We start from the raw sequence: 19,315 nt of genomic DNA, 5'->3' as shown, positions 1-19,315 counted from the left end.
CCGACTATTGAGGCCCAGAACACCATGTGCCTTCATAACCACCCTATCAGCACATATAGTAAATTTGAGGGATCTATGGACTTGAACCCCAAAATCCCTCTGGCCCTCCACACTGCTAGAAATCCTGCCTTTAATAATGCACTTTTCCTTCAGGTTCAATCTTGCAAAGTATATCACTTTACACATTTACAGATTGAACTCTGTCTGGCACTTCTTTGTCCAACTCTGCATCCTGTCTATATCAACTTGTAACCTTTGACTACCTTCGACACTAACCACAACACCTCCAATCTTCATGTTATCTGCAAACTGATTAATCCACCCCTCCACTTTCTCATCCAAGTCATTTATAAAAATCTTAAAGAGCGGGGGTTCCAGAACAGGTACTGTACTTGCAAAACATCATTAGCCACCAACCTCCAGGCTGAATATGCTCCATAAACAAATTGCTGGAGGAACTCTGCAAATCAAGCAACGCCTAAGGAGGGGGAATAAACAGTTGATGTTTTGGGCCGAAACCCTTTATCAGGACCGGAAAGAAAAGGGTAAGAGGTCGAAATAAGAAGGCGAGGGAGGGGAAGGAATACAAGCTGACAAGTGATAGGTCAGATAGGTGAGGGGGAAGGTGGGTTGGTGAAGCTGAGAAGGATAGGTAGAAGAGGGAAAGGGCTTAAGAAGAAGAAATCTGATAGGAGAGGACAGTGGACCATGGAAAAAAGTGAAGGAGGAGGGGATCCAGAGAGAGGTGATTGACAGATGAGAAGAGAAGGGGTGGGAGGGTAACCAAATGGACTGATAAACTCACCTACCTTTCCTCTCACCTGGTCTCACCTATCACCTGCCAATTTGTTCCCCTTCCCCACCTTCTTTTGGCTTCTACCCCATTCCTTTCCAGTCCTTACAAATGATCTCAGTCCAAAATGGTGACAATTCCCCTCTGTAGATGCTGCCCGACGTACTGAATTCCTTCAACATTGTGTGTGTGTGTGTGTTGCTTTAGATTTCCAGCATTGCAGAACCTCTCATGTTTAGACTATGCTCCATTTACTACCACTCCCTTTCTTCTGTGGGAAATCAATTCTGAATACATTCAGACAAGTTTCCATTGAGTCCGTGCCTCATGACTTTCTGGATATGCCTACCAAGATCAGCCTTGTCAAACATCCTTCTAAAATCCATATACACCATATCCGCCACTCTGTCTTCATCAATTTTTTTTTCACCTCTTCAAAAAACTCAGTCAGGATTGCCCTCACAAAGCCATACTGACAATCCCTAATAAGATTATGCCTCTCCAAATTTTTGGAAACCCTATCCCTAAGAATCCACTTCAATAGTTTCCCCACCACTGATGTAAGACTTAATGGTCTATAATTCCCAGAATTATCCCTATGACCTTTCTTGAATTACAGAACATTACTTCTCATCCTCCAGTCCTCTGGTACCATTCATGTGGCCAGGGAAAACACAAAGCTCATTATCAATGCTCCAGCAATCTCTTTCCTCACTTCCTGTAGTAACTGGACTATATCCTATCTGGCCCCAGGGCTTATCAATCCTAATGTTTTTCAGAAGCACTACCTTTAACCTTAATCTGATCCATCATATTAGCCTGTTCTACAGTGAACTTCATTTGTCAAAGTCCCTCTTCCTGGTGAACACTGAAGCAAAGTATTCATTGAAGACCTTCCCTACCAACACTGCCTCAAGTTTTCTGTAATCCTACTTTCCAAGATCTTTTCATGTCCCATTCTAGCTCTCCTAAGTTCCTTCTTAAGCTCCTTTATAATTCTCAACAGCACTGTCTGATTTTAGTTTCCTAAACTTAAGTTTCCTTCTTTCCCTTGACTAAATGTTCCACCTCTACCCTCAACTGAGGTTCATTTACCCTACCATATTTACCCTGTATCAATGAGACAAACCTATCCTTAACTCCATGCTGATGAAGCAAGTGGTCCCTGAATAACCTCCATGTTTCAGCTGTGCATTTGCAAGAGAACATCTTGCAGTTAATGATGAAGTTTTAAAGTGTGGTTAGTGTTGTACTGCAAGGAAATACATATTTAAACACAAAATTCCACAGTTAGCAATGTGATAACATTAAGGTAACCTGTTTTAGTGGTATCAATTTAGTAGTACCAGAAGTTTGCAGATAATACCACTCTAGAGGACCGTAACTCAAATAGAGATGCAGGAAGGAGATGGAGAGCCTAGTGATATGTTGTCATGACAACAACCTTTCTGAGTAAACTCTTCTTGGGCTTCCAGCCGGGTACAGGTATCAATTATAACCGACGTTTCAATGACAAACTCTGCTATCTTCATCAGGGATAATGCTTGGGCAATCATCATGATTGAAGATAGCAGAGTTTGTTATTGAAACGTCGGTTATAATTGATACCTGTACCCAGCTGGAAGCCCGAGGAGAGTTTATTCGTCATATATGCCTAGAAAACACTAGATCTTTTTTTTAAAAACAACCTTTCCCTCAATGTTAGCAAAATAAAAGAGTTGGTCATTGATGTCAAGAAGGGGACGGTGGCCACCTCACCTATTTTTATTGATGCATCATAGAAAGCATCCTACCGCATGCATTGTGTCTTGGTATGACAACTGCTCTGACTATGACCACAATAAACCGCAGAGCACATCCCGGAAACCAGCCTCCCCTCCATGAACTCTCCTTCAGTAAGGCAACCAACATAATCAGTGATCCCCACTCACCCAGATATTCTCTTTTCTTTTTCTTCCCATCAGTCAAAAAATTCAAAAGCATGAAAGCACATATCACAAGGCTCAAGGGCAGCATCTTTAAGACTATTGATTGGTTCCCTAGTCTGATAAGCTGGACTCTTGACCTTACAATCTACCTCATTGTGATCCTGCACCTTGCTGTCAACCTGCACTACACTTTCTGTGTACTGTAACACTTTATTTCACACTGTTATTGTTTATACTAACTTAATGCGCTGTTGTAATGTATTTATCTGTGTGGACAATATGCAAGACAAATTTTCCACTGTACCTTGGTATATGTGACAATAGTGAACCAATTTACCAATATACCAATTGCAAAATACTTCTCATCATCAAAATTGTTCAATGGAATGCTTTACATTCATCTGAAAAGCAGCTAAGACCTTAGTTTTAATGCTCCCTCATAACAATGGCTTCTCTGACAAAAAGCTGACATTACTGCACTGAATTATCAACCAAGATTTTACACCCATGCCTCTGAACTAGGGAACAAAGCCCGAATCAACTAATTCAGGGACATGTGATACTAGTTCATACCACCCGCTGAGCTTTCTGTCATTTTTTTCTGCTCAAGGCCAGCCTTGAAAAACTGAAAACATTGAAAAGGAAATCACAAGGCCACAAAGCAATTTTCTGTCCCACGAGACTATTTCCTTCAAGCGGTTACATCCATTTTCCCAGTTGCCCCCTAAGGGATGTTTGGTGTACTGCAATGTTACCCTTTGCCCTATTCCACTCACTGGATGCTAGTGCAAGACCCAACACAGAACCCCAGCAAAAAAGATATTGGCCTGCTGAAAACCAGAAACTATTGCTTGTAATGCTGATAGTTTACCTAATTTTGAATCAATTTGCTGTTAGTTTTTTTTCTTCATCACAAGTTTCCCCTCTCAGAGTTCTTCCATTAAAATTATATTTCTGGTTTGTAGAATTTACAGCTTAGATTAGAGGTGATTAGATTGGTTTTTAAACAGGAATTTGTGGAAGTATGGGTAGGGAAGCTAAGTAAGTGTAGATTACATTTGTATGACTATTGAATTAATCACACTAAGCTTGAACAATCAGACACAAATATTATTTCATAAGGTTGGGTTTAGGCAAACATTAAAGAAATAACAGGACAGTTAGCATCTCTTTAGTTTTCTAAAACTATTTCCCATTGAATCACTGAGTGAAAAGAATGTTCCTTTGCACAAAAAGCGGGAAATTCTAATCCTTCACTATTTTGGAATGTGTTGCCAGAAATGGCACGTTGACACTCGAGAGTTAAGTGGAGATTTGCTGCATTGTTGTTATGTACTTTGTCAGGTTTCTTCTCCAAAGAGCACTCTTGGCCAGATTTTCACAGGAAAGATAATGAGACTCGTTTGTTCAGATGTGAAAAGAACAACCACCATTTTTAGGCATTCCTAGGCTCTTCAGAGCACCCAGATCAGATGATATGCAAATGATCACCAGCAGTATTGGCTGAAAGAACATCCAATCGGCTCTTTATCTTCTGGCGACTTTATTCCCAGAATGACTTCACCATGGAGACAGGTTAAAGAAATATAGATGCAGTCGGAAGGTCAGTTAATCCCTCAAATACTGAAAAGCCAAAATGTTCACAGGGGGAATTCATTTTAAAACTAAATAAAAAGGATGATCTTTGTTTCCTTGATTCAGCAGTTCTGTAAAATAGCAGGAACTTGTTTCACCATCCAAAAGCTACATGCTATAATCTCTGAGCTGTCATTGATTCAAGTGAATCAATTCCTTAATATTATAAGTAAACATGAATACAAATGAATACTAAATTTGATTCTGAAATTCACTGATATTTCTCTAAATATCATGAATTACCTTTTGACATCAGTTACTTCTCTGATGTTACAAAAGAAAACTGTACATTGTTAGGTAAAATAATTAGCAAGTTATCAGCCACACAAATTAACTGGAAACTGAATATTTTAAGGAAATTTTGGAAGTGAAAATATTATGTTAAAAATCTTTGGGAAAATTTGACTTTGCAAAAATATGTCTCAGTATTTGAAGAGATGTTGCGATTCTCTTTCTACAACTGCAAATGATTAACAATAACTCAGTGCATTGGTCATATAAATATTTTGATTTATTAGCATTTTCTTACTTTTATTAAAATTAAATAGGTATTGATCAAAGATTAACTCCATCTAAAAATTAATCATGAAATTCAATAGCCTCAGAAAACAGCTTCACAAAATAAGGATTGAAACTTGCGTACACTGATTTCTTTGTGCAATTGCTTGACAATAGCATAGGGGTGCACTAAAGATCCATTATTATGCCAATTCACTCACAAGCCACATTCTGGACTCCAACAGGCTTTCAAAAGTATTTATATATTCATAAAGAGTATAAAACTATAATAATGTACATTTATGCTTTGAGATACCAGGTTCTACAAAATTTAATGGTTTTATCCTAAAATGGTGTGCTTTTTTTTTGCAGTTACTAATAGCAGGAATGCATATTTGATGAAGTGCTGTCCAATAATACCTTAAGAGTTTCTGTTTTCATGTATGTTAATAAGGAAACTTTATCAAGGTCTATAAAATGTGTTGAGTATAGTCCATTGAAATTTCACATATTCACCAGCCCTTTATGAAAAACACCATAATAAAAATATCTATTTGTTCTCAAAATTGCTTTATCCACCTGTAGATGGTGTTTTCATTGCACATTCATCATTAAAAGTGTAATAAGTCCATCTCTGAATATGTACTACAAATATAACCCTATATGTCATTCAAATAATTAAGGAGGCCAGTTTCATAGTGTGCAAGAAGTACAATTTTCAAACTTAGGCTAGTAAAATTCACCACTAACATCTACTACGAACCTACTGACGCCCACAGCTACTACTGTACTATACATCTCCTCTCACCCTGTCACTTGCAGGGATGCCATTCCTTTTTCTCAATTCCTCCACCTCCATCTGTTCTCAGTAGGAACCTTCCACTCCAGCACTTCTGAGATCTCTTCCTTTGCCAGAAAACAGAGCATTCACGCCCCTCCCCCTCCCCCCACTGTTATTCATGGTGCCCTCAATACATAATTTCTGTTTCCCACATTTCTGCCCTTACCCCATCCGTCCCCAGGAAAAACAAGAATAGAACTCTTCTCATTCACACCTACCAACAAATCACCTACTCACTTAGCATATCATTCTTCACAACTATCCAGCTACATCGTCCCCTCCCCTTTTTTTCACTTTCTGGAGGGATCACTCTCTCCAGACTCCCTAGTCCACCCGTCCTTCCCTCATACCATTTTTCCTCCATAACACTTTCCACTGTAACTGTAAAAGGTATAACACCTGTCCTTGCGTGTCTTCCCTCACCACCATCCAGGGCCCTAAACAGTCTATGCAAGTGAGGCAGTCTTTCACATGCATATCCCCCAACATCACTGATTGCATCCTTTGCTCCCATTGTGGCCTCCTCTACATTAGTAAGATTGGACACAGACTGGGTGACCACTTCGCCGAGTACCTTCATTCCATCCATCATGGCCATCTGGATCTCATGCTTGCCAGACATTTTAATTCTTTCTCCCACTCCCATAACAACATGCTGGTCCTCAGCCTTCTCAATTGCTAATTTGAAGCTAAATGCAAGCTGGAGAAATGGTACCTCTTATTTCAGCTGGACAGCTTGCAACCTGGTGGTATGAACATTGAGTTCTCCAACTTTTAGTAACTATTTCTTTTCTGTCCCTTTTATCTCCCCTCCTAATCTACCTAGCCTCCATTACCTTACCTTTTTCTCCTCCTCTACACTTCCCAATAACTCATCCTCCCGTGCACTCCTCCACTAGTTCTTCTCCCCCACTACTCTCCCTTCTCTGAACACCTTTCTCCCTTTATTCAGTTTTCCACCTTCCTTTCCTGTTAGATTGCATCACCTTCAGGCCATCCATCTTCTCCCAGCTTCCAGTGGCACTCCCACTCTTCTCTCCCCTATCTGCCCATCAACCCCAACCCTTTACTTGGATCCACCAATCACCTACCAGCTTCCGCTGCACCCCTTCCCTCTACCTTTTTATACTGGCTATAATCCACTATCTTTCTGATAGATGATGGGTCTCAACCCAAAACATTGACTCTCCATTTTCCTCCGTAGATGCTGCCCGATTTGCTGAGCTCCTCCAATGTTTTGTATGTGCGTTAACCAGCTGATTATTTTAGATATGCACATGGTATGGTTGTGGAGGAGACACTGCTATATTGACCAGGCAGCACAAATCACACAACAAGCTGGAAGCTTTTCTGTTGCTCTGACAGAAGTCACCACATAACTCAGTGTCACAAGTTACTACAGTCACTCAGCTTCAGTAGGACTGGTGTGGGGTTTAGGGTGATAAATAAATAAAATAAATTTATTTACATTCACAAAGTTAAATCAATTTGTTTATATTTTGGGGAACTATAAGCATTGTGGTTCCAGATAAAAGTTATTAAATCAGGATTTTAGAAAGGGAAAAACAGCTATTTATTCTTGATTACTGCTCTGTGTATTCCAGAAGGCTGCAGGCTTTATTTCAATCTTTTATATTTGGATACTAGAATGATAAAATGCAGACTACAAGGACTGTTTCATTAACTAGCTAATGCTATTTATTGTCTGTTTTAGTCAGAACTTGGCAAGCCGAAAAGGAATGGCACTACACTACCAGGACCAAATTATGTGTATGGGACATACAACAGAGTCTTTGATGGTGGAGTTCCTGCGGGTAATGAGGCACAGTTTTGAATTTTATGCTGTAGAAGTCTTAACTTTAATACTATCATAGAATTGAAAGAACCATTCAGAGTATTGGGTCAAAGTTTCCAAAAAATGGATTTCAAGATGAATCTCATTTCCCAGCTTTTGACCTAAAGCTCTCTATGTAATACTGTTAAATGCTTGTATGGATGCTTTCTAAATTTGGTGATTTTTTTTTCTCTCTATCACGTTTTCAGGCAGTGAGTTTCGAATCACCACCGCTCATTTAGTGAAAAAATATTTTTCTCAATGCCTCTTACCTTGGTTATTGACCTCTCTGGTAGGGGAAATAGATCCATACAATTTACAATGTCAAAGCCTCTCATCATTTTATATAGTTCAATTCAATCTCCCCAGTATTGTTTGTTATTAAGAAAATGACCTAGCCAGCTTTCTCTTCTGACAAGTGTAATGTGTACTCAGTTTTTCTTTCCAAACATGTCCAATCTACTATATATTCCTAGCATTTTCTGTTTTATTTCAGATTTCCAGTATCTGCAATTTTTAAAAAATCATTTATTGTGGATTCTTCGTTTGTCTTCCTTAAATGCTTTACCTCACACTTCTCCTACTGTTTTTCAAATGCCACTTTCCATACTTGCTTCACCAGTTCATTGATATTCTCCTGTAACATCGGACTTGTCTACTCACTATTAACCACTGTTCATATACTCAGCAAATTTCTCCCTCTCTTTTTTGGCAGCCCTACATTTGTCTATAGAATTTGTACATGCCACAAAAGTCAACAAACCTAATAATGAATCCTACAGCACACCACTGCATTCCCCTGCACTTGTAAGTAAGATTTCTCTTTAGCAATATCCTTCACTTTCCGCTACTGAGGCAATTTTTAATCTAGCTTGCTGCTTTCCTTAGCATTCCATGAGACTTCAGTTTCTGGATCGACATATCATGTGAGACTGCCAATACCTTGCTAAGGTCCAAGTGAGCTACATTAAATATGCTACACTCATGGATATTATTTGCTGTCTGCTCAAAATGCATGCTGACTATCATTTATTAAACTTTCTCTCTTCAAGTACGAACTAATACTCCTCTCCTTTTTTATCTCTCTAACAATTTGCCCACCACCATGGTCAGATCATGACTTACAACTTAGTCCAGCCATTTTTAAACAACTTATCACAACAGCCATACCTCCAATACCTTGCCTGTCGCCAAAGGGCATTGGAAGATTGTGGTTATAGCTTATTCTGTCCTTGTTCTTTCTTCTTTTAAGACCGAAGCTTGCATCTTGGTAATCTTCATTCATAGGCTGGGGTTGACTTTCCCCTGAATGATTATTTCTCAACACAGGAACATTAGACCCATTTTTTTTTTTTTTTTTGCTTCCTGGATTGACTACTAAATCTTCATCATACCCAAGACCTTTAGTACATTTCAGACTCTCATGTGGCAGAATTGAGGGATGAACCAGTGAACCAGGATCAGTAGTTGGGAAGATATGCTGCATTGGGAATCATTACAGATCAGAAAACAGTATTTCGGAGAGCAAGGGATATTATGGGAGTTGGGGAGGGCAAGAATCAACATTAAAAAGCTAAATCAAGAATGAGCCTTAGGAAATCAGTTTTATGAGAGGGATCAAGGTGTGACTTTAAGAAGGGCATTGGGGATCAGGGTTGTAGAGGGAAATTGCAGACAGCTTTACAGCATGGATTGGGTGTTGGCATCATAAAGAGAAATAGGGCCGTGATTACTGAGAGGGTTCTAGGACTCAGCAATTTCAGTGCAGGGGATTGTAGCTCAAAGACAGCAATCAAGGAATTAGGGAGTGAACTGGGGATCAAAGTGTGGTTACGCAGGAATGGTGCAGGGAGCCAAAGGATAAATGTAAGTAATCTGTGCTGTGATGAAAAGACTTCATCCTGTGGTACCCGATTATGGGTGGACTTACGGCGCATTACCAAAGTTCTCCTGCAGTTCATTACACACGTCATTCAGTGTACCTTTGGCATGGAAATCAGATCAGGGGTGCAAGGGTGACTCATTAACAAGCACCTGGTTGAATTTTTGGAGTGATATGATAACAAACATTTTAAATTTGTTTCACATTTCATTTGGCTGCACAATACTGAAGAATGAAAGAAATCATAAATGGGGAAAAAATGTGAACGGAGTAAGAATGTTGAAATTGGGCATGGTATCAGTTCATTTAATAATAGGTCAGGAAAGAAAATCTGTGCTTCCATACATGTAACATTTTAAGATAAGTTTTCAATTTTTTTTGACTCAGCTATTGGTCAATGGCGAAATATCCAACCCAACGCACAGGCAAAGCTGCAAAAACTGAAGCGTAACTTTACTACACTAAATAAAGCAGCAATTAAAGCTGGACTGGTAACTCCACAAGAGATCTACCAATTTAGGGCAACACATGACATTGGAACTATAACAGATAAAGAAGAAAAGAAAGTAACTGTGCTTCCTGATATAACTCATGGAATGTCCACCCGGTAAGACATTAAAAATGTATCCTTATTTTAATCATAACTGCCTATAACCATAAGACATGGGAGTGGAATTAGGCCATTCAGTCCATCGAATCTACTCCACCATTTCGTCATAGGTGGTTTATTATCTCTTTCAACCCTATTCTCCTGCCTTTTCCCCATAATCTCTTACACCCTGACTAACCAGGAACCTAGCCGCTAGTGGTGTAGTGGCAGCCACACCGGACTTTGAGGCAAGTGGTCCCGGGTTCAAATCCAGCCGGCTCCTTGCACACTTTCCACCCGTACTGGGTTGTGTGTCGATCTAGCAACTCAATCTCATAAAAAAGACAAAATACTAAAGAAACAAGGTTGCCACCTGATGCGTCACAAGGCACGGGAAGGAGCAACAGCCAAGAACCTATCAACCTCCATTTCAAATATCCCCAGTGACTTGGCCTCCACAGCCATCTGTGGCAAAGAATTCCACAGTCTCAGCACCCTCTGGTGAAAGATATTCCTTCTCACCTCTGTTCTAAATGGATATCCCTCTGTTCTGAGGCTACATATTATGGTCCTAGACTCACCCACAATTGGAAACATCCTCTCCACATCTACTCTGTCTAGGCCTTTCAATATTCAATAGGTTTCAATGAGATCCCCCCTCATTCTTCTAAATTCTGGTGAGTACGGGCCAGCCATCAAATGCTCCTCATCCCTTTCATTCCTGGATTCATTCTCATGAACCTCTTCTGGACCCTCTCCAATGCCAGCACATTTTTTCTTAGATAAGGGGCTCAAAACTGCTTATAGTACTGCAAGTGCGGTCTAACCAATGCCTTATAAAGCCTCAGCATCACATCCTTGCTCTTATATTCTAGTGCTCTTGAAATGACTGCTAGCATTTCATTTGCCTTTCTTACTATTGACTCAACCTGCAAGTTAACCTTTAGGGAATTCTGTACGAGGACTCTGAAGTCCTTGTGTACCTCTGATTTTTGAGTTTTCTCCCCATTTAGAAAACAGTCTACGCCCTTATTCCTCCTACCAAAGTACATGATCACACACTTCCCTACACTATATTCCATCTGCCACTTCTTTGCCTATTCTCCCAATCTGTCCAAGTCCTTCTGCATGATCCCTGCTTCCTCAATGCTACCTGTCCCTCCACCTCTCTTTGTATCATCTGCAAACTTGGCCACAAAGTCATCAATTCTGTCATCCAAATCATTGACATATAACATGAAAGGAAGCGGTCCCTATACTGACTCCTGCAGAACACCACTGCTCCCTGTCAGTTAACCAAAATAGCCATTTAACAAAAAAAATCCATGCTAGTATCTTTACTGTAATACCATGGTCTCTTATCTTGTTAAGCAGCCTCATGTACAGCACCTTGTCAAAGGCTTACTTTATGGTCTCCTTTATTCTTCCCTGAAGATATTGACGATGTTAATGATGTGTTCTCGTTAATGTGGCTCATTACACATCTCAAGAAACAAATGGTGAAAAGCTGTTGAAAATTGGCTTGCCCTGAGTGGAGCAACTATTTACAAATTTCTGGTTGCAAAATTATTTATTGAGATGGAGCAATGTGGCTGTGGGTACTGAGGAGGACAAGACCACAGCTAGAAGCTGTATTTTAGCTACCCTTGCTTCAATGAAAAAGTCTGTGGCAGATTTTCCTTCATTCTGTTCAGGACTGTGAATTGGATGCACTAGCATAGAAATTCAATTATGTGTTGCAGTTTATTTTTATATTAACCAATTTCCATTATCTGGAATGAACTGTGATTTCAGGCTCATTTTACTTCACTCATGAAATTTAACTGGGCAATTGGGAGCACACGTTTGCATTTGCACATCTGAAAGTTGGTGTGAGAGGGCGGGAAAGGGGCTTGTTTATTTTGTTGCTGCTGCTCATGTTGTTCTACTGAACATGATGGGCATGCTATGCAGTCTGTGACAGAATATGTGGCAACACTTGGGGAGCTGCCCCCAGCACACCCTTGGACGACTCCCCCTCCTTCCTCATTTCCGGCCATGGCGATAAACCTTTGTCCATCTAAAGGTGCCATACCTGTTTGCTTGAGAGTTAAGTCAGCCAAGTCCATCATAAGATCATGAAATCTGTAGATCATTAAATTGATTTAAAAGTACATGCTTAAGGGGAAATTACATGCTGTAGGTTTCAGTGAGAGTAATTCCAAGAATATATATTTAGAAGTATTGTATGTAGCCAGCAGAATGTCATCGTAGTTCACCGGTGCTGTCTTCACCACCTTCATCCACCTTTCAAACGTAATCCTACCAAACACCACACATTTGGAATGTGTGCGGAAGCCAGACTACCCAGAGGAAACTCATTCACAGAGAGAGCATGCAAACTTCACACAGGCATCACCAATAGCTAGCCTTGAACGGCATACTGTATCTGGAAAACAACCTATTGCACCAATGAGACATTTTTATTGTCCAATCCTGCTAAGGTAAGTCCCAAGATGTACTTTTTATACTATAGTTCCGCTGCCCTGCCAATACACTACCAACCACTGCATACTCCCTAATAAAGGCCTCAGTCTCCAACCATTGTTTTTGAGGTGCTGATTTCTGGCCATCTACACACTACTTGCCCTAAACAGTGTATATTGTTGCATCCATAACTTCCCCATAAAAGCATCTTTTCCTCTCTGCCCTCTATGCCCACAACTCCCTATTCCTTCTTCCATTCCTGTCCTTAATCCCAGCTCCTACAATTTCTTTCACACCACGGAATGACCACATAATTTATTTTTACAATATTTGGCTTCTATGCTCATATACAAGCCGAATTTACAAAATGTCACAGTTCCTTGCCCAGTAAAAGTACAGAATTCCATCCAAATCCTCAGTATTTGATAGGACCTTTATTTATATGCACTTGGCTCTTGCTGGCAGGAATGCTGATCATCTGAATTGTGGTTGGTTTGTAAATGGTAAAGGATGATCTTACATTTAAGTAATGGTTTTTAATGTCTCAAAGCTTTTAAATAGATTATTGCTTCTGTTAAGATAATGACCGGTGGAATTTTATATTAACATGCTAATATCAGTATTGCCAATAATATTCTGTTCAGTGTTCTTGGCAATTTTCACATTGCTCAACTGGATTTCATTCATTTCTGCTGCCACAGGGCTCCTTCCAGGTATTCCTTTCCTCATTTTTCACATACCAGATTGTGATCTAACACAAAATATAGTAAAAAGTTATTTGTGTTCTTTTATTCTGAGATTTCAAATTGGACCTTAGCATAATTTACTCTGCCTCTTTTGTAACTTCATATTTTTGTCAATTTTTCAAGGTGTATAATCCCGTTGATCCCATTCTTTTCAAAGATCTGCTAGTCTCTTGTCAATTATTCATACCTCACTTAATTTTTGTAACCATGTGTTTCTAATTTTAGCCACAGATATGAAAGTGCTTGTGCCAAATAGGTAGTTAAACTTATCAGAGGCAGGTCAAGGTCAGGCAACTAATCTGCTGCCAGACGATGGATAAATTGCTGAAGCAGTTAAGGAGACGATGACTATTATTTTTGACAGGATTCCTACTTATAACCCATGTTGCCTAAAGGTAAAACGACATTAAAATGTTCTGATTATGGAGCAAAGGAGTTGCAGTGCTTTTACCACATTTATCAAGCTGATCTGCTAATCTACAGTTCCATGATCACCCAACTCCACAAACACCAACCCTCCACTGGTGACCAACCCTCCTTAATCAGTCTCTGCAAACCCCCACCACCAGCACTGACTGCCCTCAAGATTGCCACCTCAGTGCCTCTCTGATCCCAACACTAATCTGATTTCCCCATCACTGCTCCTGAAATCCAGCACTCCTTTGATCAACTTCTGCAGCTCCCCTTCCTGATCCATCCCTTCATGGCCCTTAATAGATTCGAGTTTCCCTTCTCATCTCTTTCTGACATCCCTAGTGAAAATCTTTGAACTTCCCATCATTCCTCCAAGCAACATCTACTTAAAACAACCATAAATCTTACCTCTCAATCGGAGTTCATACAAATAAGTACACATGCCATTGGGCTAAAACTTAAAATGTAGAATATTAAATATTGACACACCCAGGACTCTTATTTTCCGTGCTGGCAATCATTTGCATACAAACTAGTGTTGAATGTTACCAACAACTGATTATCATCTTCATAAATCTGACTGAAAACCTGCAAACAAACACAAAATGCTGGAGGAACTCAGCAGGCCAGGCAACATCTATGGAAAAAAGTGCAGTCGACATTTTGGGCTGAGACCCTTTGGCAGGACCTGGGGTTCATTTCAATGAAGAATTAGGTTAAAAATACAGGTGAATGTCTTACCAAAATTTATTATTTAGGTATATGAATATTAAATTTATTGTACAAGTGATGAACATTGACATTAAGGAGATGCAAGCATTAAAGGGAAATATTGTATTTACCTGGAGGGTGTTAGAAGATATTTTAACAAGTTAGCATATTCTCAAATATTTTAGAGCTAAATAATATATATGGGGAAAAATGTTGCATTGACTATTTTAAAATATTTTGGGCAGAAATGTGTCAGCATGTCCAAAATAAGGGTGTTTTGCTTTTAAAAATCAGCTTAAACTAAACTCGATAATTTTGCACAAATTTTGATGTACTTTACCACCCAGCAGGAAATTATTTTTCAGCGGAACTTTTGTTCTCACTAGCATTTTTTTTTCTGGCTTAAATCAGTCCTGAACAATGTCAGCAAAATCCATGTGCAGTGAGATTTTCCACCTCACTGGTCTGAAAAATGACAGTTCTTATTTACTTACAGAATAACTAAGTTTTATTAACCATATTTCTCCTAAAGCATGCTGTCCAAAGGGTCAAACTGCATTCTTTGCTCTCACTCACATCAGTGTGACCTCAAATATAACTTCACTTGTGTGCCTTGATTGCTTTGCTCATCAAGGTCAAGATCAATCTCCTAGCCTCAGGATTGTTCCAGACAGCTGCTGCTGATTTCTGCCTTATCTCAGATTTCCATGTTCACTGCTGCATTATGAATGTTATCTGAACTCCACATTCAAGGAAAAAATACTTTATCTACTTTTCCCTCAACCCAAGAAAGCAGACAAACTCGTATTCTTGCAATGTAGGCTTCCCCAAAATGCAGGAATACTGCTGTCATGTCTTTACAAACGTGTCTCTGGCAACTTTCTGCCAGGTGTGAAAGACTTTTGATCCGGATGGTTTCCCTAGCCCCTTTGTACAAAGATTATGCCTTTTGTGGTCATTGTTCTTCGCTAGTGTATCTGTGCCCTCTGACTTTGGAAAATACTCTTCCAATTCCGAGTTCAGTAGTGGAAAGTGCAAATTTTATGGAAGTATATCCCTTTGTGTTGGCTGCAAAGATGCCATCAATTGGGCCACATGCTGACAACTGTAATACATCAATAAAAAAAATGCCACACTGAATTTATTACTGTTCATCAAATTCAACACAGTTTTACCCCAACAAACATGACAATGCTGTTCTGCAAATCCCATGAATGAAACTCTGGCAATTTGTTAGACTTTCAGTCATAGCAATGAAGAAAACCACAATGCTGGTTCAATACCTCAGAAATGGCAAGGCCAAATTGCTAAAACCCTACTTTACTGGCAATTTAGTGACTCATGGCATGTTAATTTTGAAAGGAAGTATTTCATAACACACATTTGCAAAGATCACAAATTGGTACTGCTATAGAGTCAAAGAGTTACCTTGCATAGAACCAGGCCGTTTTGTCCAACTCCTCCATGTCAACTAAGTTGCTTACCTGAGCTAGTCCCTTTTGCTAGCATTTGGCCAGTATCCCTCTAAACCTTTCCTTTCCATGTACCTGTCCAAATATATTTTAAACATTGTAATTTTTACACTTCACCTCCACCCTTTCCTAATGTGATACGATTCAGACTGGGTGCATCTCAAATTCTAGTGCTTGTTAGGCCAAAATTGTACCCAAATACAGTAGTTCAGTCAAGTTGGCACATATTATTTTTGTTTGAATATTTCCTCAAATGATATCTATATTTTTTGACTTTTTAAATGACTTCTTGATTTTATTAGCAACTGCTATCCATCAAAATAGACTGATGTACTACAGTGGTCTTTGTTGGATAAATCCCTCCACATTGTTTGTAAGGATGAAGGAGTATGGATTTTACTCAGAAACAGATTAATCAATCAATGTTTGGAAACATTACCTGAACCAAGATTGTGTAAACTGAAAGGCTTTCCTCTATGGAATGAAGAAAATATAAATATTCTACATACAAGTTTTTTGTTGTAGTTGAGGATTATAACTGGAATATATAACCACTGTGATGTCAGAATTTCAGGAAATAATCTGATTGAATTAAATTATAATTTAGATTCTGGACAGAAGGAAAAAGGCATGGTGCCTGCTGGTACTGAATACCAGAGCTACATTGTATCATCTTGCTGACTATAGTTTGGCTCCTGCAACTCCCCACAAAGTAACCTGGAGATAACAGCAAAGCTGAAGGGGATGCGTCAAATATAAACCAGGTGTTCACCACAGGGAGGCATTCCAATCTGCTCTGAAACCTCCCAGTTGGCACTTACAGAGCGCAATTAGCAAAGGACTGGAATTTGTGCCTACTAGCCCCTGCCAGGGATAGAGTGTTTAGGGGAACAAGAAGACAAATAACATGAAAATTCTACAGTGTTGTACCTGTTGCGTAGGATAATATTGAATAAAATCCAAAGATGGATTTACCTTCTCAAAGCAATAAAGGTCCAAGCTTGGCACAATAGATTTTCTTAAAAGCTGATTGCTATTGTGCAGGTAAATCATTTTCTATTTTTTAAGTAAATTATCAGTAAGTCTTGAATTGCTGAAAATGTACATGTATGAACCATGTTGTTTAATGTAGTAATAGATCAGGAATATTAGTGTGTAATTTTGTTAGCATTTATATACATAGAAAGTTGTTTAACATGTTTTGTTCAGAACAGAGAAACTCTTTGCTTTTATCATGCTGAATGCCTGGTGAGAAGAAAGTAGATGGAAGTCATCATTGTGAATGAATCTTTGAGATAACATGTAACATGGCACATAATGCAAGCCAAAAGATAATTAGTTCTGACATCAAGCTCCATCTTCTTCAGCCAGCGAAGGTTAACCGAGGCAGACTCTTCTGCCTTGGGGCCAAAACAGAGTTTGGCTGTCTTCCTTTGAACCTTGGCCACTGGTTTCAGTGCAGTACTTGCCAGGTTCTCCCCCTGCCACCCAAGTGACACATAATCCATTTGAATCAAAACACGGTACCAAAATAAAATAATATTTCTGTATTCCTTACCTGGGACTTTCTCTTTATTAGCCATAGAAATGTTTTATATTTGTGTATATATCAGTATCTCAACACTTTTTGAAAGTCTTTAAATACTTCACTTGCCATAAGCTCATTTATACCCAAAGTCTTTTTTATTCCAATGCACATGGTTAAATATTAGCAATAACCAAATCAATATGGTGAAATGAAAAGACATCTACATGAAATTGCCATGTTTGCATGCAAACACCTCATCAAACTAATGTATAATTTTTGTATCGGTTCATGGGGAGCCCAGAATATTTATGTCTTCTGCAACTTCTCGGTCTGTATGAACATCTATTAGTGCCTGCCTAAAGTTTAGCTAAAGTAGCTGGGTATCAAAGTCAAAAGTAAATATATTATCAAAGTACATATATGTCACCATGTACTGTACAACCCTGAGATTCATTTTCTTTCAGGCATACTCTAAGTCCAATAACCATAAAAGAATGAGTGCATTGATTAATTATGAACAATTAATTTTTGGCAATGTCAAAAATAGAAGCAAAGTTCAAGCTGTATCATGGAAAAAATATCAAATGACCAAAACAGTTTTACATTGGTAATAAGGTGTTTATTGGAATCCTTTTACCTAAAGTCCTCACATGCTCATATAAATTTTGATGGAACTTGAAATATAAATTAGCATTTGGTTATTCATTAGAGTCATAGAGTCATACTTCACAAAAAGGAGTCCTTTGTTGCAATTGGCCCATGCCGACCATGATTCCTATCTGAACTAGACCCATGTGCTGATATTCGTCCCATATCCAGCTAAACCCGTCCAAGTACCTTTTAATTTTGTTAACGTACCTGAATCATCCACTTCCTCTGGCAACTCAATCCACATACTGACCACTATCTGGGTGAAATTGTTTCTTCTTTGGTTGAAAAGGTTGCCCTTAAGATTCCTATTAAATCTCTTTCCTCTCACCTTAAACCTTCACCATCTTGTCTTGACTATATGCATTGATCCTATCTATGCCTCTTATAATTTTATGCATCTCAATAAGATCACCCTTCATTTTTCAATGCTCCAATGAAAAGAGTTCCAACCTGTTCAACCTCCTTCCAAAACTCAGACCCTCAAAATCCCAGCAACATCCTTGTAAATTTGTTTAGTTCTGGGAAATCTCAGATTTATAAAGTCTCAGCATTAAGGATGTAATGCTGAGGCTTTATAAGGCTTTGGTCAGACACTCTTCGAATATTGTGAGCAGTTTTGGGCCCCTTATCTAAGTATGTGCTGGCATTGGAGTGGGTCCAGAGGAGGTTCACAAGAATGATCTCAGGAATGAAAGGAGCATAGAAACATAGAAAACCTACAGCACAATACAGGCCCTTCCTTAGAACATGTCCCTACCTTAGAAATTACTAGGCTTACCCATAGTCCTCTATTTTTCTAAGCTCCATGAACCTATCCAAAGGTCTCTTAAAAGACCCTATCGCATCTGCCTCCATCACCGTTGTCGGCAGCCCATTCCACGCATTCACCACTCTGAGTAAAAAAACTTAACCCTGACATCTCTTCTGTACCTACTCCCCAGCACCTCACACTTATGTCCTCTTGTGGCAACCATTTCAGCCCTGGGAAGCCTCTGACTACCCACACGATCAATGCTCCTCATCATCTCATACATCTCCATCAGGTCACCTCTCATCCTCCATCGCTCCAAGGAGAAAAGGCCGAGCTCACTCCACCTATTCTCATAAGGCATGCTCCCCAATCCAGGCAATATCCCTGCAAATCTCCACTGCACCCTCTCCACGACTTCCACATCCTTCCTGTATTGAGGCAACCAGAGCTGAGCACAGTTCTCCAAGTGGGGTCTGACCAGGGTCCTATATAGCTGTAATATTACCTCTCAGCTCCTAAATTCAATTCCATGATTAATGAAGGCCAATAAACTGTATGCCTTCTTAACCACAGAGT

General features: G+C 39.3%; 2 protein-coding genes across 2 annotated transcripts in view; one reads left to right on the top strand and one right to left on the bottom strand.

Moving 5' to 3' along the window:
* The window catches only part of cfap77 (cilia and flagella associated protein 77), a 156,047-nt gene that overhangs the window by 78,368 nt on the left and 58,364 nt on the right, over positions 1-19,315 (top strand). Inside the window, exons 3-4 of the mRNA XM_063073483.1 lie at positions 7,410-7,509; positions 9,799-10,018. Coding sequence (XP_062929553.1) covers positions 7,410-7,509; positions 9,799-10,018 — 320 coding nt within the window. The remainder of the gene's footprint in view (positions 1-7,409; positions 7,510-9,798; positions 10,019-19,315) is intronic.
* Positions 1-19,315, bottom strand: part of LOC134359809 (transcription termination factor 1-like) — a 153,046-nt gene that overhangs the window by 102,658 nt on the left and 31,073 nt on the right. The gene's annotated exons all lie outside the window — the stretch shown is intronic.

Source organism: Mobula hypostoma, chromosome 21 (assembly GCF_963921235.1).
Source record: "Mobula hypostoma chromosome 21, sMobHyp1.1, whole genome shotgun sequence".
NCBI classification, from domain to species: Eukaryota; Metazoa; Chordata; class Chondrichthyes; order Myliobatiformes; family Myliobatidae; genus Mobula; species Mobula hypostoma.
The sequence above is the reverse complement of the archived record's forward strand: the minus strand, read 5'-3'. Positions and strand labels throughout refer to the sequence as shown.